Source organism: Chelonus insularis, unplaced genomic scaffold, assembly GCF_013357705.1.
Source record: "Chelonus insularis isolate UGA/USDA-ARS -01 unplaced genomic scaffold, ASM1335770v1 contig_116_pilon, whole genome shotgun sequence".
In the NCBI taxonomy this organism is placed as follows: Eukaryota; Metazoa; Arthropoda; class Insecta; order Hymenoptera; family Braconidae; genus Chelonus; species Chelonus insularis.
The window spans coordinates 623,200-640,174 of record NW_023276357.1 but is presented as its reverse complement, the minus strand read 5'-3'; the positions used below and the strand labels follow the sequence as shown (position 1 = coordinate 640,174).

The 16,975-nt window shown below is 29.0% G+C and overlaps 4 protein-coding genes across 6 annotated transcripts; 3 read left to right on the top strand and 1 right to left on the bottom strand.

Annotated features, from left to right (window-relative positions):
- Positions 1–389: 389 nt before the first annotated feature.
- LOC118074248 (putative leucine-rich repeat-containing protein DDB_G0290503) lies at positions 390–6,516 on the top strand. The gene is made up of 5 exons (XM_035095329.1): positions 390–1,087; positions 1,170–2,354; positions 2,588–2,827; positions 2,909–5,290; positions 5,363–6,516. The coding sequence occupies exons 1-5, from the start codon at positions 953–955 to the stop codon at positions 5,576–5,578; spliced, it is 4,158 nt and encodes a 1,385-aa protein (XP_034951220.1). The 5' UTR covers positions 390–952; the 3' UTR covers positions 5,579–6,516.
- Positions 6,517–6,757: 241 nt separating this feature from the next.
- Positions 6,758–8,378, top strand: DNApol-alpha50 (DNA primase small subunit). Its single transcript, XM_035095341.1, has 5 exons — positions 6,758–6,947; positions 7,005–7,155; positions 7,236–7,411; positions 7,496–7,899; positions 7,973–8,378. The coding sequence occupies exons 1-5, from the start codon at positions 6,860–6,862 to the stop codon at positions 8,360–8,362; spliced, it is 1,209 nt and encodes a 402-aa protein (XP_034951232.1). The 5' UTR covers positions 6,758–6,859; the 3' UTR covers positions 8,363–8,378.
- An 845-nt stretch (positions 8,379–9,223) lies between these two features.
- Positions 9,224–15,494, bottom strand: Ubr1 (Ubr1 ubiquitin ligase). 2 transcript variants are annotated; one of them, XM_035077787.1, is made up of 3 exons: positions 15,381–15,494; positions 15,134–15,305; positions 9,224–14,716 (listed from the first exon to the last, which is right to left on the bottom strand). In XM_035077787.1, the coding sequence occupies exon 3, from the start codon at positions 14,681–14,683 to the stop codon at positions 9,302–9,304; it is 5,382 nt and encodes a 1,793-aa protein (XP_034933678.1). In that variant the 5' UTR covers positions 14,684–14,716; positions 15,134–15,305; positions 15,381–15,494; the 3' UTR covers positions 9,224–9,301. The 2 variants fall into 2 exon arrangements, with proteins under 2 accessions (XP_034933678.1, XP_034933670.1); XM_035077779.1 differs by having other exon boundaries at positions 15,134–15,431.
- MCTS1 (malignant T-cell-amplified sequence 1 homolog) lies at positions 15,470–16,941 on the top strand. 2 transcript variants are annotated; one of them, XM_035077816.1, is made up of 6 exons: positions 15,470–15,597; positions 15,978–16,130; positions 16,213–16,313; positions 16,395–16,528; positions 16,613–16,680; positions 16,753–16,941. In XM_035077816.1, the coding sequence occupies exons 1-6, from the start codon at positions 15,578–15,580 to the stop codon at positions 16,832–16,834; spliced, it is 558 nt and encodes a 185-aa protein (XP_034933707.1). In that variant the 5' UTR covers positions 15,470–15,577; the 3' UTR covers positions 16,835–16,941. The 2 variants fall into 2 exon arrangements, with proteins under 2 accessions (XP_034933707.1, XP_034933716.1); XM_035077825.1 differs by lacking the exon at positions 15,470–15,597 and adding an exon at positions 15,842–15,894.
- The last annotated feature ends 34 nt before the right edge of the window (positions 16,942–16,975 follow it).

Here is a 16,975-nt window from a genome sequence, read left to right as displayed (position 1 = left end):
GAATAAGAAATGAATAATTTATGTTTTTTTTTTATAACCTTTAGCGGCCATCTTGACGTTGAAGCGCGGTAAATCAAGTCATCATTTTTCAATTTTCTTTTTCATTTTTTCCTTAAAAAAATCAATTGGATAATCAAAATTTGTACTTTCCGCCTTGCAGCATAGAATAAGCTTTAATTTGAGACCAATATTAGGTAGGAACATAAATTTGCGGAGAAATTAGAAACCTACGATCCAATGTATTTAGATAGGAGGAATAAGTCAGCTTCGTGACTTAAGCTGGGCCTTAAAGGCTGTTTTTCAATGAGTGCGTCGCAGAGCATGATACATGTTCAGCACTCATTATACTTATCTTCATCAGTTTTTGTTCGAACACCAACGATAATGCTCGAATATTCGCATAATGTGATGATAGATAATAGATATTCTAACAATGTACTTGATAGAAAATAAGAAAAACTATCAAGTATTTGAAGAAATCAAGAGATGAATATCAATACGTAACAGATAATTTTTACAGTAAAATGTCGGCAAAAATTCGGTCACTTACTAAAATTGTAAGGGGCATGGATGTTGAAGATAGAATAGAGTCTCTCTAGGGGGCAGAAGGTATCAAACAAGTGATGACTTCCCGCGCACACATCTTGCTTATTTTCTGTGTTCTATATTTTGTATAGTGCTCATTTGACTTGAGGATTGTTTACAATCATTCTAAAGAATCGAAAGTACAATAATTAATTTTTGTTATTACAATCTGAAAGTAATTTATATGTAGATAAATAAGTGATAAAGTGATAAAAGTAAATGTAGGCGTCCCTTCAGATGTGGGTCTGTTTATGCTTATTTGCATATAACGCGTATGACAAGATTTTGGTGAGCCACTTGTTGCGTGTAGGTTATGATGTCATAAACAATAGAAATGTTGTCAAAAATATTATAGTAAACGTGAAAAATGCAAGACCGAATAGGGATGGAGGCTCCTGGAATGAGTCTCTTTCAAGGCTCTGGGAGTATTCAGATAAATGCTGCATCTCATGGACTAGAAGAAGATGAGGAGCAACAAGACTTTCAACGTCGTAACAAAGAAGTAAGTAGACAAATTTGATACTTTATTGGTATAAAAGTCCCGTAGTGTATTGATTATTCTGAAATTGTATTAATTTTTATAGCTCAAAGTTATGTTGCTTGATGCTTTCGATGATTTGGACGAAGAAGATGATGGAAGTAGCTCCGTAAATAGTAGTAACTTTCAGGACGCGTCCAGAGATGCAGACCATAATGTTAGCAGTAGCATAGTAGTAAATGATAGTTCAATTCAACCAATTACTTCTGACAAGGGACCAACATATCAAAATGATGTTTCTACATTAGATGGGAATATTAACTATGCAATGAGCACTCCATTTCCTCGATCTGATGACAAAAGAGGATCTCCTATATCTGACATAAATAAACAATTTGATATTTATAATCAAATAGGAACACCACTCAATAGTCACAGAGATAATAGTATTTTGAACTCCACTTCAAAAAGTTCTTACGAATTACCAAGGCCACCGAATCTTCAAAATCCAATGACATTTCCGAATGATTTAAGAGCACAAATTAATGAAGGGTATACTTTATTAGAAAATATTCCTTATAATTCTAATTACCATACTCCGGCCAATCATTATGACGTTCAAAATGCAAAATTTTCTAACAATGGATATATTGAAACATATGATAATAACATATCTCAAAAAAATACTAACGACATTCATGAGATAGATAATGATACAACTTCTGATCATTACAATCATTGCTATCAAACAAGTCCAAACGGAAGACCCATAGTAAATGATTCTGTCAATGCTTATAAAACCGCTGAATATAATAGCAAAGAGCAATTGGAAGTGCTCTATGCTGTAAGGGTAAAAGAAATTGAACGTTTACGAGGAGAATTACAACAGTTACAAATAGCAAAGGAAGAAGAAAAGAATGAACTTTCAAGAAAATTAGTATTAGCTCAAGCAGAAGCACAACGTTCTGATGCATCAAGAAATAAAGCGCGAGATGCACTTATCGATGCTAAAGCAGAAATTATACAATTGCAGACTCAAGCGGAGTCGTTTAAAGAAAAAGTTGCAGTTTTGGAAAAAACCAATAAAAACATGAGTGAAGAGCTATCTGTAGCAAAAGAGTCTGTTATAGATCTGCAACAAAAAATAGCTGTATTGGAAAGAGTACAAAGCTTACAAGCAAATGATAAAACTCATGAAAAGTTTATTAAACAAGTACAAGAAAAGCATGCAGTAGAAATGAAAAATATGCAAACGCAAATTGATGTACTTACGGCAAAACTTAACGAAAAAGTAAGTAATTGTGTTGTTTAATATTAAATAAATATAAAATTAAAATAAGTTTTAAATGATTGCTGTTTTTATATCACTAATTTTTGTATAAAGCTGCCAGAAATGGATTTAACTTGTCATATTGCGGCAAGTAGTGTTATTGTAATTGAAAATTCGCGTATTGATTTTCACATCGTTGAGGGAATTTTTTCCTTTTTTCTGTTAAGTGACACTAAGATAATCTTTGTTTTCAGGAATCTATGTACAATTCTTTGGAAAATAAATTAGCAGAAGTTCGTAGAGCTCATGAAGCTTTAATAGTTGAAAAGGGCGAATCGATGAATCAATTAGCTAAAGCACTAGAAAACAGTCAAAATCAATGTAGAGATCTTATGGCTACAAATAATGCTCAAGAAATAATGCAATTAAAAAATCGAGTTAAAATACTGACTCAAAATAATGAAGAATTATCGCAAACAATTCAAGAATTACAAGTAAGCTTACCATATTATTTAATTTTACAAAGGAAAAAAAATTAATAATAATCTTAAATAATTTATTATGAATATTTTCAGCATAAATTGGATGTTGCCAAATCTGATGTCTTGCCATACGATTCATTATTGACGACAGCTATAGATGAGGAATCTGATTCCATCAGACAATTAAAGCTTGGTGAATTTCACAGTAAATCGAAAGATAAATCAAATGATGATATCATGAGCACATTACGTGTAGAATTACAAAGATGTGTTGCAGGTAATGCAATAAAACGTAAAGAAATATCACGATTAGAAAATACTCTTGCGCAAAAAGATGAAGAACTTAAGAAAGCATACGCTGCGGCTGAAACGTGTCAACAAGAAGCAGCAAAATATGCAAAACGTGTAAATGAATTAGAAGAAGAGCTAAATAATTTTGTAACAGAGCATTCAGTAAAAGCTACTTCACAAATACAAAAATTAACCGAACATTTAATGGAAGTGAGGGAACAAAATTCTTATCTTATGACGGAAAAACAAAAATTACAAGAAAAATTAGAAGAAACTCTTGCAAGTCAAGAAGAAACAATTAAAAAATTCCATCAAGAAACTATGGCTCAATATGAAAAACAAAATATTGATGAATATAATAAACAATATCTAGAAATTCATAACAAAGCTATTGAAAGAGCTAGAAAAGAAGCACAACTTGAAATGGTGCAATTACAAGTGCAATTAGAACAAACACAAAAAGAGCTTGATCGCGTTAAACAATTATATATACAAGTTTGTGGCACGAAAGAACAATTAATCGATGATCATAAAAATGAAATAAAAACATTAAAAGAAAAATATACATCATTCGAAATACAAAAGAATGAAATTGATCATATAAAGTCAAATTTAGAAGTTCAATTGAAAATAAATAAAAGATTGACACAGGAATGTGAGTCTTTAAAAAAGAAAAATATTGAATTAGAAAAAGATTTAAGTTATGAACGTCGAAAAAAATTGGAAAATACAAGAAAAATACATCAAGAAATTGAACGAGCTAAAGAAGAAGCTCTAACTGAATTACGTAATGCTCATCCTGATCATCAAATTAGTATTTTACTTCCTGATTATTGTTCTGAACATTCAGACAAAATAGCACAACTTGAAAATGATTGCAAACGTTTAGAAGAAAAGTTATCTTGCGCACTTGAAGAACAGAAGAAAATGGCTGATCTACAACATGAAGATTTAGAGGCAAAAATAAAAATCGCTCAAATGGAAATTACATATGAAACATTGAAGAAAAAATATACTAATCTTTTAAATGAAAAAGAAGATTTATTAGATAAGATATCTAAATTACAGCAAGAAATGGCTGATTTCAAAAACAGTCAGAAAACTGATGATGTACATGTTTCATTAAAAATAAGTGACTTGGAAAGTGATAAATTGAAAAATTTATGTGAGAATTTGTTCAAAGAAAAGATTACATATCAATCGAAAATTATTGATTTGGAGAGTAAACTTATCGAATATAAAAACAAAATTGCAAAATTTGAAAGCAATAAGAGTAAATCTAATGAAAGTTTATCCACTACCCGTACTGAATTAGAACAAGAACTTTGTCAATACAAAGAACTTGTAAAAAAATTAAATGACCAGTTAAATAGTCCTAAAGATTTTAGAAAAGACGAAGAACGATTAAAACAATTAGAATTAGAGTTAAAAGAAAAAGAAGTGCAATTACAACGCCTTGAAGATTTAGAGAAGATAAAAGGAGAAAGGGATCAATTAATTACGAAATTAAAAAATCAAGCACAACAATTTGAAGAGTATGTTAAAAATCAGAAACAAGTTTCTGCTGAATTAAATTTATCACCAAGAAATACCGTTGACACAAATGAACTTCAAAAACTTCGTGAGCTATCAATCAAAGAAGTTAGAGAAGAGATGGAGCAAAAAGTTGCGGAAGAGTTACGAGGAATAGAAGATCAACATAAAGAAAAACGAAAAGCCATTGAAGATAAGTATAGAAGTGCTCTTACAGAGTTAAACAATCGTTATGCAGATAAAACTAAAGAATTAGAAGCAATGAGAGAAATGATGATGACTGAAAAAAAGAAACTTCAATCGTCATTTAAAGCTCAAGAGCAAATAGTTACACAAATGATTGAAGTAAAAATTCGAGAGTACAAACAAGAATTGCTATCACGTAAATTAACGACAGAAAAATTACAAGCAGAACTTCAACAAAAAGAACGTGATGTTGAGGAAGTTAAGAACGCAATGGCTCAAGTTATGTCTGAATGGGTAGCGGAAATCCAAGCTGCTAAAGAAGCTGAGACGAGGCTGCAACAAGAAGTAAATAAGTTAGAAGAAACTGCAAAAGCATGGAAAGAAGAAGAAAAAGAATTGAAGAATTCTTTAGATACTTATAAACGTAAATACCAGTCGGCAAAACTAAGTATTCAAAAATATAAGGTAATTGATTTATTCCACTATTTGCTTAATTCTTATAGTAATAATTATAAATAATTATCATTATTTACTTAGAAATATGCAGAAGAAAAAGAAAACTTTTTAATGAGTGAATGCAAGCGTATTGAAGATGGATATAAAAAGGCCATAAGTCAAGTACAACAAAATTTTGATGAAATAGTTAGTACTCAAGAGAAACAGATGGAAGAAAAGTTGAAGGAGTTAGAGAGTCAATACGAGGAAAAGTTGCAACAATTGCGACGTAACATGAAGTACAAAGATAAACATTGAGGTATACATAATTAATATAGATTTGCAATATAGATCGTTTCGAGTATATGCCTTTTTTTCGTTTTTTTTTTGTCTTAGAAGAGGCTAGTTATAATTTAAGTAAAGCACTTTATTGTACAACATATTATCAAAATATTAATTTAGAGAATAGTATAAAAAATTTCAAATACTCTCTGCAATTAAAAATTTTGTTATTATAAGAAGGATTTTAAATCAAATTTGTAATTTAATTTGTATATAATGCATAGATAGTTTAAATGCCTTAAAGATTTTTTAATATTCATAAAAGTTTTTTTTCTTTATTATTATAATTTTTTATTTACTACTAGTTGAGTGGCAAAATTGAAAATGTATATTTTTCATGACCACGATCATCGATTAAACCATACATAAATCAATCGATTCTTGCCAAATTTAGAGTTTTACTATTTTCTAATTATTACTTGTAAACATGACATTAAGAATAATTTGTTTTTAAAATTGATTTTTAAACTATAATATGACAATGTACAGTATTGTGTGTCGCCGTAGATAATTGTTAAACAATTATGAATCTCTACAGTTTTTTATTATTTTTCTTTTTAATTAAGTTTAATTTCAGAAAACAAAGTATACATATGGGACATTTATCATAAATATAATTTCAAAATTTTATAAATTGTATAAAGATAACATTAATACTTTCTATTCTCTAATTGTAATTCTAGTACAATGTGCGAATTAAAGCAGCCATACGGTAAAAATATCATAATATATATTACATGCGGGACTGATAGATTACATAAAAATATTTACATGTCATATTTCAAATATATTTTTTTTCAAATTCATCAACAACATTGTATGTTGGTTCTAGTATAATCATCATATAATGATAATTATTAATCTTATAAACATAGGGAATCTTCACGAAATAGAGAGTATTATTAATATTAATTAGTCTTGTATTTTTGTAACTAAATGAATTAATTTATTTTTTGTAATACAAATTTTATGTGACATTATACTTAGATGTGTGTATTTATTCTTGACCATTACTAAAAAATTTCTAATAAACAAATGCGTAACATAATAACCAAAAGCGAGACATTTTAAACTTTTTTTGTTTGAATACGTAGAGGTCTCTGCGCTCTGTTTTCATTTTTTGGAGGGAATTCTTTCGCCATTTTTATATTTTCATAAACAACATTGTCAACAAGTTTTTAGATCTTAATGTCTGTGTATTTTCTATCGTTTATTTATATACAAAATCAAAATTAGTTGTAATAACAAGATATAAATATGGATAATTTTACGGATCTTTTAAAAATATATTATTCACGGTTATTCCCTCTTGATGAATACTACAAGTGGCTGAGCTACGGTGATGGTAATTACTTAATAATAGAAAACAAAAAAAACATACTTGAAACTTTTAATTTTTTAGGTAACTCTTTTCAGTTAAGAGAATTTTCATTCACATTAGATGGAGATGTTTATGTACGTAATCAACATTTCCAAGATAAAGATGCTTTGAGCAGAGAATTATTAAAAATGGTTCCTATAAAAATTGACATCGGCGCGGTTTTTAACGTTGTGTAATAATTATTTTTAATAAAATTATTTGGGATTATATAATCAATTTTTCACATTGAAATAATAAAATGATTTGTTATAGCCCAAATAGATCCATAAAATCAATGAAACTGGAAGCAATGCAAAGAGAACTTGTATTTGATATTGATTTAACTGATTATGATGAAGTTAGAACTTGCTGTTCTGGAGCTGATATATGCAACAAATGTTGGAAGTACATGGTAGTAGCTTGTAAAATACTTGATGTTGGTTTACGAGGTTCGTTATTTTATACTTACCATAATTTACACATTCTATTATTATACTATTTTTTACTGATTATTCTGACTGTGTATGAAACAGAAGACTTTGGTTTTGAAAATATATTATGGGTTTTTTCTGGCCGACGTGGTGTTCATTGTTGGGTCTGCGATCTAGCAGCACGTTGTCTAGATTCTGCACAGAGAAGTGCTATCGGTGACTATTTTCAGCTGATAACTGGTGGTGCTTACACGAAAAAAAGAGTAAATTTGTATAATAAAATACATCCATCCGTGAAACGTGCTCTTGAAATGATTAATCCAATTTTTGTGCAACTCTGTGTTGAAGAACAAAATATGCTTGGAACTGAAGAAGCAATGGATAATTTTTTAGAATTATTACCTGATGAAGAATCGAAGAAAGATGTCAAACAGTTATTTAGCAAATATACAACCAGTTTACAGAGGTGGGATGCTTTCACAAGTTATTTTAATCATCAAATTCAGGTAATTTTTGGATACATAATATTAAACAAGTTCTTTCTAAATAAAATTTTTATCATTCATTATTATAATGTAGAATAGTAAAAAATGGCGACAAAATCGGAATTTCCTGGATGAAGTAATGATACAATACTGTTATCCAAGACTTGATATTAATGTAACAAAAGGTTTAAACCATCTTTTAAAATCACCATTCTGTGTGCATCCAAAAACAGGAAAAATATCTATTCCATTTAATTCGAAAGCTGCTGATAAATTTGACCCAACTACTGTGCCAACAATAAATAAAGTTATTGAAGAGATTGATGATTATGACAAAAAAGATAAAGATGATATGAATGATACAACAAATTTAAAAAGAATAAAAGATTATAAAAAAACAAGTTTAAATAAATCATTGCATGTGTTTCGCGAATTTTTGCATAAGCTAGAGACTACTAAGAATGTTGATAATATAACTTTTTGATCTATAAATAATAAGATGTAAGTAATTTTAATTATAATAATTTAATATTTTTCTATTTTATAAATAAAAAGATGTATTTTGTAAAATTTACCTTTTTTTTAATAAAAAAATTTTCTACTATGTATTATTTTAATTTTAATGTATTAATAAAATACTGTAGTATTCTATGGTTTATGTATTGAAAAAAAATATTTTTGTACAATCAGTATTACTCAATCTGAAACTGTTAGATAGTTATAATCATTAATCATGAAACATATCTTCATACAATAATGAAGAAAAAAAAATAAAGTAAACATAGCATATTCTATAATTGTAAATTATTCTATAGATTTACATATAACTATTTAATATAATATTAAAATTTACTTTTAAAATTTTTAATAATGTTAATAGAAGTGAATCATTCTATTTACAAACAAGTATAAGCAAACATATTAACTATCTTATTTTTTAATTTTATTACATAATGGCAATAGAATAATTTTTACTTTTAAGAATATGATATATTTACTTCACTATTATTTATGAGTTTATAAAAATTATTAATATTCGGTAAAGTTATTTATAATAATTAAATTGAAATGATAGAAAAAATTTAAGAATATAAAGGGTACAATAATATTAAATTTAAAAAAAAAAATAATTCAATGAATACTGACAGAATTATTTAGAAGTTCGTTTAACAGTTTAGTATATGTCAGTAAATTAAATTTAATGCAAAGAAAAAAAAATAAATATAAAAAGTTAAAAAAAATCACAACTACGAAAAATAAAACATAAATATTTATAATAACCATTTAATAATTACATACTAATGATATTTACGTTAAGACATTTGTGAAATAAAAATATTATATATAAATTTGAATATTGTTTATACTAATTATTTTCAAATTTCAAATAATACATAATTATTTAATGTATTTATTAATGTAATTATAAATGTTGCCATTGAGTAGACATAAGATTACTTGAGGATTCAATAGCTCTTGCTACAGCTTCATGAAGTCCATGGCCCAACCACATTTGATTTAGTTGTTTGTATTTATTTTTGCATAGTTTAAGAGGATTACCTCGTCGAAGTCCTTGATCTGTTTCACCATATTCATCTAAATAAGGAGGGCAAGCAAAAGCACCTCTATTTGGACTTCTTAAAAATAGTATTTCGCATTCTCGAACACGAAAAAATATTCCAACTCCTGCTCCGCATTTACTTGCATGGTAAGTACATGCACCTACCATTATTTTATTTAATTCTGTTTGACAACAATAACTTTGTGAACATAACATTTCACCACAAACTAGGCACATTGTTGGATTTCGTGAATCTTCACGATCACTAGTTGGACAAGTAAATAATGATACTGTATTAATTAATTCACTGTAATCATCTGGTAAACTTACAAGACTATTTAATTTTGGTGGTTCTTTTACATGTGTTGATTTTAATAAAGTTCTAGGATGTTCCATCCATTTTTTGGCTAATTTTTGAACATTTTCAGAATTTAATAATCCGTCGCAAGTAGTTGGTAAACCAAGATACATACAAATATTTTCATAAGTATCACCCCCTTTAGTTGTTAATTCAATTGGAGCAGGTACATCCGTTACAAAATGAAAATAAAGTGTACAACATCTCAAAAATGATAATGATGCTTCTTTTATGTACTTCCAAATTTCCCGTACTGTCAAACCACCAGTTTTCACATTTATTATATCCATTAATACTAATAGAGCATCATATTTTTCTTCCTCTTCATTATCCGGATCATCAATATCCATGGCTTCATTACTGTCAAACTCATTAGTTACCAATATTTTGACAATAAGGGTAATAAAGACAAGTTTAAGAAGATAAAGTTCATGAGTTCCTCCTGTAATTATTGATGGTGGTGATTCAGAATTAATAGCAAATAAACTTGGAAATGTAATTAACAACGGTACAAGAATTCCAAATGAATCCCAATCCATTATACATGGACCATCATGAGGATTATCTAAAATCATAGTCAGTATATGTAGTGCATGATTTCCAAGAGTACGAAGACGTCCAGTATCACCATACGGTGGCCATGTATATCCTAGAATAGCTGAGATTCTAGCAAGACACTCGAGACTATCTTTTTGTCTTGATGATAAAGCACCTAAAAGTGGCTTTTCAGAATCACGAAGCATAAATTCAATAGCATGAATTGTATATGATGTTGATTTAAAAGCAAGTAGAGGCACTCTAGAATCTTCTTCATGTGGATCAACACCAAGGCCTTTAGTGTAAGTTGTCTGAGCGAATAAATGAATCATAGAAATTAGATGATCAGAGAGATGTATATTTTGGTGAGGGCTTGAAAACTCGAAAGCTGAAGCAACTTGCTTTCCCATTTCTTTATACATTCTTCTAATTGGGCATGGGAAATTTTCTTGCTCAACTGATGTATCACCAGATGAATAAATGTGTTGTAAATTTTTCTCTTTACAATATCGACAATTAGCTTTGTGATGATCGTCCAATGATGCATCATCTGTTTCAATATTATTCTCTTTATCTCGGAAATCCAGAATTAATTGTAATGCATTTAACCATGTTTCAAAATCAATATTACATTTGTTTGATTCAGTAGGTTGAAGTAGTGCTAATGGTGGTAATAATGGTAAAACGGTATTACTTAAACATTCACAAAGTGGACAAAGATATTCTTGTTTTTCGACATCAAAACTTGCGGGTTGACGAAGTCGATAAGGTCGTCGATGTTCTTTCGCAAGGACATTGTCAAAGTGTGTTTGCCAACAATAAGCATGCATCACATGACCACAAGTACTCGTGTGTGGTGAAGCACCAAGTTTAGCTGATAAATAAATCGGATTTGGTTCATCCGGTTCAGATCTTGTTTGACATAAAACGGTTGATTGTTGAACAAAAGCTGCAAGAACCATTGCATCCCCAGATACAGTTACACTTTGATCTGCTTGACATAGAATACAAGTATATGTTTTTTCTTCAGCTAATCGAGCTGTTTGATTTGGCCCAACAGCAATAGGTGATCGTTCAATACATTCTGATAAATCCATTGAAGATCCACGTTCATTACTTTTATTTACATCTAAAACAGTTTCTTCAAATAATTTTGCATTATTTTTCATAAAGTGTTTCTGCATTAATTGCATTTGAGCCATAACTTTGGCTCTTTTTTGTGCAGCCATTTGCATACGCCATTCTTTACTATTTTTAGCTATATCTTTTTCTGATGCTGATGTTTCAGCACTTTTAGCATCAATATTCTTATTTTTTTCTTCATTTATTGTACTACCAGCCGCTTCACGATATTTTTTCAATACCCACGTTAATAAATCTTTATGAGCGTCAATACGTGGATTATTTAATAAATCTTCCAATAGATTGAGAATATTTTTTTGAGCTGCACGTTCGGTAAAATTGAGGAAAGAATAATAACCGGTCATCTGTTCTTGAAGGGCATATCCAATTAAATGTAGAATTTTATGAATTTGTGACTCAGAGAAACTTCGTGCACGAAGATTACGTGCTCTCTCGAGCACTGTTTGCATAATATGGAGCATAACATCACACCGAAGTAAATTAGCTACTAGACTAAAAGTTTCAGTAAGTCTTGGTAATTGTGGTGGTGGACAACATTCAAGTTCACCCATAGCTTTCTTACGTTTACGTTGAGCTTCTTCTGATTTACTTAATTCTTCTTTAGTATAATGATAAAAGAAAACGTTGTATTCATCATATAAATGAGAATTAAGTTCATAAAGTCTCTTACCAACTGAATTTTGGGCAGATTTTTTAAAATCAGCTATATCATTAATAACTCTTTCTAAACCAATTTCATGATGAACACCATCAGGTAAAGTTTTATTTAATTCTGAATGTGACATTGGTTTAATACAAAGTTGTTGAATTATTTCTTTTTTCAAACGATCATCTGAAGTCACTTGTCCAACACCTGGTATATGTCGTTCACCAATTATTGTAATCAATAAACCAAGAAATTCTTCAACAAGATTTATAGTTTGTCTTATACTATCTTCTTCCGGGTTTTTAATAACATTTGTTTCAAAATTTGGATCAGCCCAATTAATAAGATTAAATTTATTCAATATATGAATAAGAAATTCATTACTTTCAATCAATGATGCACCAACTTGTAACAAATTAATATCACGATCAAGCATTTCAGTTCGACATCTAACATTATGATAAAAATATAATTGATTTAGCAAACTGTAGCCATTTCTTCGCCACATACCAGCGTGTACTTGGGATATCATAGCTTGAGCTCGTAAAACAGGTTCGATTAATTGTTCTAACGTTAAATTATCAGAGATAACAAATTCTTCACTTTCAAAATTAAGATTGTATTTTTCTAAATAGAGAAATAAACCTGCGAGAAATCTAGAGAGTGGTAAATGAATCGAAACAGGTTCAGATGAAACATCATATTGTATACAAGAAGCTGAATGATGTTCTATTTCACGAAGTACTCTTGGTGTTGAATCATTACCTGATTGTTCCCCTAATTTTTTTAAAACTGCTCTGAAGGCTTTTACAAGTACAATTTTATCTGAGCCACACCATTCTAATGCAAGACTTATAACGGGAGAAAGTTTTATATGTAAATTAAACGCTGATTCCCACTCAGGTTCATATTCCATATGTTGACCAACTTGTCTAAGAACTGCATCCATCGATTGCATACTTGCTAATAAATTCAATAGTAATGATAAACCTTGTAAAAATCCTTTTCTTAATTCATCAGTCCACGTATCAGGCTTAGAGCTCAATAAATATGCTAGATCACATAAAATATATTGAGCTCTTTTAAACGGTGTGTTTGGTACATTTCTTTCAAATTCAAGTTTTCCTGCAGCATTACATCTCCGTGAACTTTCTGAAATGAAGGTATTGAGTAGAATAAATAACACATCATGGTTAGCTATAAGATAGTGAGCTAAAGTAGGAACAGTAAAAAGTTGAACGGAGAGTGAAGATATTGAAAAAGAATGATCGTGATCGTCACGAATAAAATCTTTCATTACAGTACCATAGTTATTGGTAAATACTGTAGCAAGTGCTTTTTTACTTTCATATTCCATTAACATTCCTGAAATTAAAAGTTTATGCCACGCTGTTCTTGCTGCTTTCCATAATTGTGAGTCTCGCCTAAGAATTCCTTCAACTATGGGTACATCAGGTAATTTTGTATTTAATGCTACATCACTAAAAATAATTCTAAATCCTTCGCATTGGCTTATGAAGTGTTGTAGCCATCCAAGAAGTTTCATGGCAAAAATTTGATGTGCAATCACGTGTGCATGAACAACGAGAACTTTCAAAGGTTGACTATTTTGTCGCCATGTAAATCTCTCAACATCTGATTTTAATTCATTACAATGCTGAAAATCTGAACACTTTACTACTGCACGTCCATTTCTGTCAATATTAGTAACAAATTCTATGGCTTCCTTTTGTGTACACTTGATAACTCTTGAAAGTATACTTATTACTTGTTCAAATGTATGTGTTTCGTCATTAAAAAGTACAGTACAGTAACTGTCTGTTGTTGAAAGTAATGAAAGTGGATCTTCATCAGTTTCTTTAACACGTAAATCTGCTGGTAAACCAGGTGAATGTTCTAAAGATAATAATTCATAACAATATTTTAAAACGGCTTCAAAAGTAGCTGTTGCTCTCTCTGCAATATCTTCAGGTAATTTATTGCTTGATGATTCTTTAGATTGAATTCCCGCAAGATGTATATTACAAAAAGGATCTCTTTTCCAAGCCTCTGGATCACCACAATCACAACAACCACCACCACCTGATGTAGCTATTTTATATTTATGATTTTGATGAGCTGATTCCTTAAAACACGGTACACAGAGTACACATGTAGGATCCATACCACATTCACGACAAATATATGTTGGTTCGCCTACTCGAAAAAATTTACCACACACTGAAGGTGGCTTTTCCATTTGACGTAATTGCTGAAGTACTTGTTGAGGATCTCCATTGCATATAAATTCTTCTAAGGTATTATATAAAATTTTTTGAGCCATATCTTCATCAAAACTCCAATTAAGACAATTTCCATTTGGTTCTGGACTATAAATTTTCGGAACCCAAATTCGCCAGTGTTCTTTAAAATGTGTTGATGTCAACATTCCCTTATTCATTTTATCCATCCACACGTTTACACACGGTTTACTCGAATTTGGAAAAACTGGTAGAACTGGCGAAAGTTCAACATCCTCAATTTCCTTATGTTGATCCGTTTGCATATCGTCATTGCTCATTTTTCGCAGATAATCAACAAACTGATGACTTTACTGGAAGAATTATAAAATATAAATACACAAAAAATGTACGTGTATATAAACTAAAATAAATAACTACATCAACTTCATTTTTTTTTTTTTTTTTACTTGAATGATTAATGCTTTGTTCTAAATTTATACTCATATATATTTTGTTAACAAGGATATTGTAGTCTAAAAAAAAACAAAGTATTTGTAAATATGTAATTATATTTACACAAAGAACAAAAATGAAGTGATCATAAAAGTCAAATTGATTTTTCAAAGACGTAATTTCTTCGATTTACAAAATAAAAAAAAAAACATCATTACTATTTATGACAATTGAAATGGTCTTGAAATATATTTTTAAAATGGTCGAATGCACCTTATTAAACTAAAACATATCTTACAAATGAGATAATTTTCCACAAAATAAAGGATACTTACAGTATTTGACGTCGGAGCCAAGGTTAATGCTGGTATCAAAAGAAAACTCTTTGTTTCGTAAATTGTGGAATTAAATGAGTAAATTTAGGCTTCAAAAGTAATAACGTCACGATTAATTACATATGTGGCGAGTCTTCTCGCATGTTACAATGAATTTGAAGCATTTCATTAACTAGAATTCAATAATACTCAGCATGTTAAAAGACAAAACATATAAAATATTACACAGCTGCTTGTATGTACGTACCACAAAATGGCCCAACTTATAAATACATTAAGAACACAGCATGAATAAACTCAGATTACGTCACTGGCAATGCAGTAGATTATTGTTATTATTATTAATTTCACTCGTTGAATGTTTGGATGTACTTAATAGAATAACATGTATCTATTTATCTACAATGTACTGTAATAGATAGTATAGCAAGACTAGAGTTTAGGATGGAAATCTTTTCTTTGGGGTATGGCAAATAATAAAACACATGTGATATACTAAAATTCATATGTACTGTACAGTACTTCATACACTCACTCTATAGAGATCGTTATATCTTCCAATTTGCTCCTAAGTTGAGCAAGAACTAAATAAAATAGTGTTATTGTTTAATAACAAACTTTAAGTTATTTAATTTAAATTTTTTTTATAATTCACTTAATATATTATTAATTATTATTATTAGTTTTAATCAATAATATTCTCATTTGTTTTATTTATTATCATCAAGTATCAAAAATAATCAATCCAATATGTTTAAAAAGTATTATTACAAATATATTATCAGTCATTTATTTAAAATTTTGATGATTGTATCATTTTTTCATTATTGTGGTGTTGTTACAGATTTGACGAAAAAGATAGTGTTTCTGGTATTCAACAACTTAAATCATCAGTTCAAAAAAGTATTAGACTAAAATTACTTGAACAATATCCTTATCTTGAGAGTCATATTGACCAAATAATTCCTAAAAAGGACTCTTTTCGACTTGTTAAGTGGTAAAATATTATATATTATTTTTTGATATCTCTTATCATTGATAAGAAAAGTTTTTAAAAATTTTTTATTCATAACTTTTAGTCATGATCACATTGAAATAATGGTCAACAACGCTGGTGAACTTTTATTCTTTCGTCAACGAGAAGGATTATGGTTACCAACTCTAAAATTACTTCATAAATGTTAGAATATCAATTATTATTATTGTTACAAATATTTTGATTGATTAATAATTTATTAATTTTGTGCTATTATATTTGCAGATCCATTTTTTCTACCAATAGAACAAGTAGATAAAGGAGCAATAAGGTTTGTCCTTAGTGGAGCTAATATAATGTGTCCTGGATTAACTTCCAAAGGCGCAAAAATGTCTCCTGTACCAAAAGGTACAGTGGTGGTATCCTTTAAAAATGATAATATTTATTATAAAAATAAAAAAGAATTTCTTAAGTATATTTAAATCCTCAATATAATATCAAAGGCTGTGATGGCAGAAGGAAAACAGCATGCCCTAGCAATTGGTGTAACGACATTATCAACAGAAGAAATGTAAATATTTATTAGCATTTACTTAATTTTCTATATAAAAATTTAATTATTATTCACTTTTGGAACTTTCAGATTAAAAGTTAACAAAGGTGTAGGTATAGAAAATTACCACTATTTAAATGATGGCTTATGGCAAATGAAGCCTATAAAATGATTGATTTTCTTTTAAAATATTAATCACAGTCATCGACTTGGTTTTGAAGTGTCATAATTAATTGTTTATGTTTTTTATATTAATAAAATACTATAATAAAATTTAAATACAATTAATTAATAAATTGGTAAGTTTTATTTT

Coding starts and splice junctions, on each gene's coding strand:
- LOC118074248 (XM_035095329.1), top strand. CDS start 953: ATGCAAGACCGAATAGGGATGGAGGCTCCTGGAATGAGTCTCTTTCAA. Junction 2,355..2,587: donor CGGCAAAACTTAACGAAAAA/GTAAGTAATTGT, acceptor CTTTGTTTTCAG/GAATCTATGTACAATTCTTT. Junction 2,828..2,908: donor AAACAATTCAAGAATTACAA/GTAAGCTTACCA, acceptor GAATATTTTCAG/CATAAATTGGATGTTGCCAA.
- DNApol-alpha50 (XM_035095341.1), top strand. CDS start 6,860: ATGGATAATTTTACGGATCTTTTAAAAATATATTATTCACGGTTATTC. Junction 6,948..7,004: donor GTGGCTGAGCTACGGTGATG/GTAATTACTTAA, acceptor TTAATTTTTTAG/GTAACTCTTTTCAGTTAAGA. Junction 7,412..7,495: donor ACTTGATGTTGGTTTACGAG/GTTCGTTATTTT, acceptor TGTATGAAACAG/AAGACTTTGGTTTTGAAAAT.
- Ubr1 (XM_035077787.1), bottom strand. CDS start 14,683: ATGAGCAATGACGATATGCAAACGGATCAACATAAGGAAATTGAGGAT.
- MCTS1 (XM_035077816.1), top strand. CDS start 15,578: ATGGAAATCTTTTCTTTGGG. Junction 15,598..15,977: donor ATGGAAATCTTTTCTTTGGG/GTATGGCAAATA, acceptor GTGTTGTTACAG/ATTTGACGAAAAAGATAGTG. Junction 16,681..16,752: donor ACATTATCAACAGAAGAAAT/GTAAATATTTAT, acceptor TGGAACTTTCAG/ATTAAAAGTTAACAAAGGTG.